Source organism: Penaeus vannamei, chromosome 39 (genome assembly GCF_042767895.1).
Source record: "Penaeus vannamei isolate JL-2024 chromosome 39, ASM4276789v1, whole genome shotgun sequence".
In the NCBI taxonomy this organism is placed as follows: Eukaryota; Metazoa; Arthropoda; class Malacostraca; order Decapoda; family Penaeidae; genus Penaeus; species Penaeus vannamei.
The window spans coordinates 26,750,668-26,755,667 of NC_091587.1; the positions used below are offsets into that span (position 1 = coordinate 26,750,668).

A 5,000-nucleotide genomic window follows, 5' to 3' on the forward strand; every position below is an offset into this window, starting at 1 on the left:
GCCGCCCCCGAAGCGCCCTGTGCCGGCCCTCGCCCTGGCGCCGGTGAAGAGGCCGAAGCCGTACTACGTCCCCGCTCGCTCCTACGCCTACGCGCCGGCGAAGAAGGTAAGGTGGATAGTTCAAGAAGGGGAAGAACTGATTAAATGATTATTATTATAGTGTAATTCGACAATCAAGGATTAAAGCTCTCCTCCCCCCTTCCCCCCCTAAAAAAAGGATAATGATAATAATAATAATAATAAACCATTAGATTTTGCAAAATAAGGTAGATCTGCGCAGTCCATACAATTGCTTGAAAACCTCAATACAGCGGCCGTCGGCATGTCACCTGACAAGAGTAATTTAGAAAGAAGGGAAACCTCTTTTTTTCTTATTTTAGAAAACAAGAAAAAAATATGAGAAGTTTAAGTCCCTTTGTGCTTAGTGTGAGATCCTATTTTTCTTTCTTTCCGTCAATTCATCTTTTCATTTATTATTTCCTCCCTTTTTCATGCAATAAGGATGTTTTTATTCATGTTACAAGCGAAAATAATATGAAGCTATCGCTCTTATGATCATCATCATCCATATCCTTATCAATACCATTCTCATTCATATTTACCATCAATTATAATAGTAATAGAGGTAGACGCGCCATATCACTACCTGTAATAGTAGTACCAATGGCAAATCTTTACCCCCAGAGCCACGACTACGGGTGGGCGGTGGGCGCGGGCGGCAGCAGCTACGGCCACCGGGAGTCCACCGACGGCTACACGACCGAGGGCTCCTACTTCGTCGACCTCCCCGACGGGCGGCGCCAGAAGGTCACCTACTACGTCAGCGGCGACTCGGGCTACGTGGCCGAGGTCAGCTACGAGGGGCTGCCGCGCTACCCCGCCCACAGACCCGCCTACTACAAGCCCGTCGCGGCGTACGAGCCAGCCGCCCACGCCCACGTTCACGCCCCCGAGTACCTGGTTTCCTCCGCCCATCTCCCGAGTCCCTTCTTCGGCTGAAAGTCCTTTTGCAGCGTGAGAGAGGGAGAGAGAGAGAGAGAAGAGAGAGGGAGAGAGAGAGAGAGAGAGAGAAAATCGAAAAAAAATGACGAATTTACGAATATATTTGTATTTATGTAAACAATAAAACGGACGTTCGATCCTGAAAATTACCTTTTGTATTTTATCTTCGAAATGAGACGATAAAAAATAACAGAAAATAACAAAGGAGGACAAGACACTCATCCCAAGGACAACTTTTATAATCTCCGACGCTGGAACAAAAAAAAAAAAAAAAAATCCCACGAAATGGAACACGCATTCCTACGGAGAACCTTGACGGAAAATGAATAAATAGATAGAATAATAGATAAACAAACAAAAAAAAAATAGATAAATAACCAACTCTGAAAAATCACTTCCTGGGCAGTTTATTCCTCGCCAAAAGTGGTCATTGACGTAATTTAATGTTGAGAGCGTGACCGTGAGTTTTGGTTTGTCACTGTGTCGTGACTGATCGGATTTTGGCTTTACATTTACATTTATGACATTAAAGATAATGTTAATAATAATAATAATGATAATGATGATGATGATAAAAATAATAGGTATAATAATAATGATAATGATGATAATAATGATAATAATAATGATAATAATAATAACAACAATAATGATAATAATAATAATAATAATAATAATAATAATAATAATAACAATAATAATAATGATAATAACAATAATAATAAAAATAATAATATAAACAATGATAGTATTATCGGATGTAAAAATTATAATTTTACATTAACGTTAAAATGATAATAGTGATAATATTTACAGCAATGATAGCAATGATGAAGATGATTATGAATAATGATGATATGAACAACAGAGATGATGATGAAAAAATATATGATCATATTAATGATAATGACAATAATTCTCTCTCTCTCTCTCTCTCTCTCTCTCTCTCTCTCTCTCTCTCTCTCTCTCTCTCTCTCTCTCTCTCTCTCTCCCTCTCTGTATCTCTCTCTTTCTCTCTCTCTCTCTTTCTCTCTCTCTCTCTCTCTCTCTCTCTCTCTCTCTCTCTCTCTCTCTCTCTCTCTCTCTCTCTGTCACTCTCTCTGTATCTATCTCTTTCTCTCTCGCTCTCTCGCTCTCTCTCTCTCTCTCACTCTCTCTCTCTCTCTCTCTCTCTCTCTCTCTCTCTCTCTCTCTCTCTCTCTCTCTCTCTCTCTCTCTCTCTCTTTCTCTCTCTGTATCTCTCTCTCTCTCTCTCTCTCTCTCTCTCTCTCTCTCTCTCTTTCGCTCTCTCTCTCTCTCTCTCTCTCTCTCTCTCTCTCTCTCTCTCTCTCTCTCTCTCTCTCTCTCTCTCTCTCTCTCTCTCTCTCTCTCTCTTTCTCTCTCTTCTTCTCTCTCTCTCTCTCTCTCTCTCTCTTTCTCTCTCTCTCTCTCTCTCTCTCTCTTCTCTCTCTCTCTCTCTCTCTCTCTCTCTCTCTCTCTCTCTCCCTCTCTCTCTCTCTCATTCTCTCTCTTCTTATCTCTCTCTCTCTCTCTCTCTCTCTCTCTCTCTCTCTCTCTCTCTCTCTCTCTCTCTCTTCTCTCTCTCTCTCTCTCTCTCTCTCTCTCTCTCTCTCTCTTTGCATGTTCTCTCTCTCTCTCTCTCTCTTTCTCTCTCTCTCCCACTCTCTCTCTTTCCCCTTCTCTCTCTTTCTTTCTCACTCTCTCTGTTATTTTATTCTCTTTCTCCTCTTTTTTTTCCACTCATTCTCTCCTTCCTTCGTGGTTTCTTATCTGTTTTTTTTTTTATTTTTCATTCGTTTTTTTCTTTTTTTTCTTTTCTTTCTTTCTTTCATTCCTTTTCGTTTCCTTCTTTTCAGTCTTTATTTATCTATTTTTTCTTTTAAGAAGCGACACAGCGTCAGAAAGTCGCCCTTGTGTGAGGAAACTAACATAGCATTATCTTCCCCGAAACATATTTCAGTGAAAGGAAATAACGTAAAAAACTTTTTTTCTTCTTTTCTTTTTCTTTACATGGTATATCATTCTTTCCTAAAATAACAGAAAAAAAAGAAACAAAAATATGTGAGTATATCCCACATCGCTATACAGATATGTTTGTTCATATCACACCTGAACAATGAATAAAAAGCGTCATATTATTCCCTTTCAGTCCTACGTCACAGTCTGTTCATTTCGTTCCACGCAGTTCATGATCGGAGTGTCTTGAGTTAACCTTGACTGACCTAATTTGCTTTGACAACCTTGAAGGAATAGAATCATTTTTTTGTCATGTCTTTTTTTCCTTTTTTTATTCTCCCCCCCCTTTTTGACTAATGTGTCCGTTGTTAGTAATGATGAAGGCGAGGAAGAACGAGAAGGAAAATAAGAAGATGAAGAAATAGGAGAAAAAAATGAATAATCAGAAAATAATGAAGAAATAGAAGAAAAAGATGAAGAAACAGAAAAAGAAACAAAAATAGAGGACGAAGAATTAGATGAATATGAAGATAATAATAACAACAACTATGATAATGATAAAAACACGACAAAAATAATGATAATAATAACAACACGAACAGACCAGCTGACCCATTCCCCTACCCCCACCCATCCCCCTACCCCAACCCACCCCCCTATACCCCCACCCATGCCCCTATACCCCCACCCATCCCCCTACCCCCACCCATCCCCCTACCTACCCCCACCCATCCCCCTACCTACCCCCACCCATCCCCCTACCTACCCCCACCCCATCCCCTACCCACCCCCACCCATCCTCCTACCTACCCCCACCCATCCCCCTCCCCCCAGCAACCCACCCAACAGAATCACTCTTCCACGCGAATAAATTCCCCCATTTAATTAATCCAATACTTTTACCCCCAGCATTGCCAAGGAGAAGCAGCATCGCCACACACCCAATTAACCCGCACATAGCAGCCTCCAGCATTGCAAACGACGTGCCATTAGCCCTTGTTGCATAATGGCGGAGAGCTGGCGGCGATTCCGTGCAATTTCCGACGTGACGTGATCTGTTGCAGGGGTTTGTTTGGGGTGCTTGTCTGTTTGTTTGTTTGTTTGTTTGTGTTTAGTTTTTTGTTTGTGTTTAGTTGTTTGTTTGTTTGTGTTGTTATTTGTTTGTTTGTGTTTAGTTATTTGTTTGTTTGTTTGTGTTTAGTTTTTTGTTTGTGTTTAGTTGTTTGTTTGTTTGTGTTGTTATTTGTTTGTTTGTGTTTAGTTATTTGTTTGTTTTTATATGTTTGTTTGTTTGTGTTTAGTTATTTGTTCGTTTGTTTGTTTGTGTTTAGTTATTTGTTTGTTTGTGTTTAGTTATTTGTTTGTGTTTAGTCATTTGTTTTTGTTTGTGTTCTTTATTTGTTTTTGTTTGTGTTCTTTAATTATTCACTTGTTTATTAGCTTATTTATCTTTTTATTCACTTATTTATTTATTTATTCATTTATTCATTCATTATCATCCTTGGTATATTAATTATTATCATTTCAATTGTTAACGTTATCGGAAATCATAATAATCACCAAATCAATCAGCAATATTTGTTAAACAATTTTACACTGATTGGAAAAACATTCGAGGTTTCACAACCTTCCTTCCACCTGTTTGTGAAACTAATCATACGCGAGCAGTGAGTTGCATTTATTCAATAACTTCAATAACTTCAAACAACATTTCTTGCGAGATTGGCGAACATCCACGAAACAAGACCAATCGGGGAAGTGGTCACAGCCCGAAAATTAGACCGACACTGGCCTTGATGTGGTCTGTCCTTGTCCGATCAGATCCTATGTCGTGGGAAGGTCACACTCGTCTTCTCTGGCTTGGGATCCCTAGAAAAGTCTCGCCGGTCAGGTCAAGCTAGGGTCACACTCGTCTTCTCTGGCTTGGGATCCCTAGACAGCCTCGCCGGTCAGGTCAAGGTAGGGTCACACTCGTCTTCCCTGGCCTGGGATCCCTAGATAGCCTCGCCGGTCAGGTCAAGGTAGGGTCACACTCGTCTTCT

At 40.3% G+C, this 5,000-nt stretch overlaps 1 protein-coding gene across 1 annotated transcript in view; it reads left to right on the plus strand.

Annotated features, from left to right (window-relative positions):
• Positions 1 to 1,034, plus strand: part of LOC113825735 (cuticle protein 21) — a 13,457-nt gene extending 12,423 nt beyond the window's left edge. The window contains exons 3-4 of the mRNA XM_027378569.2: positions 1 to 106; positions 685 to 1,034. The exon at positions 1 to 106 is cut by the window's left edge and continues 227 nt beyond it. Of these exons, the coding sequence (XP_027234370.2) occupies positions 1 to 106; positions 685 to 999 (421 nt within the window). The 3' untranslated portion in view covers positions 1,000 to 1,034. The remainder of the gene's footprint in view (positions 107 to 684) is intronic.
• The last annotated feature ends 3,966 nt before the right edge of the window (positions 1,035 to 5,000 follow it).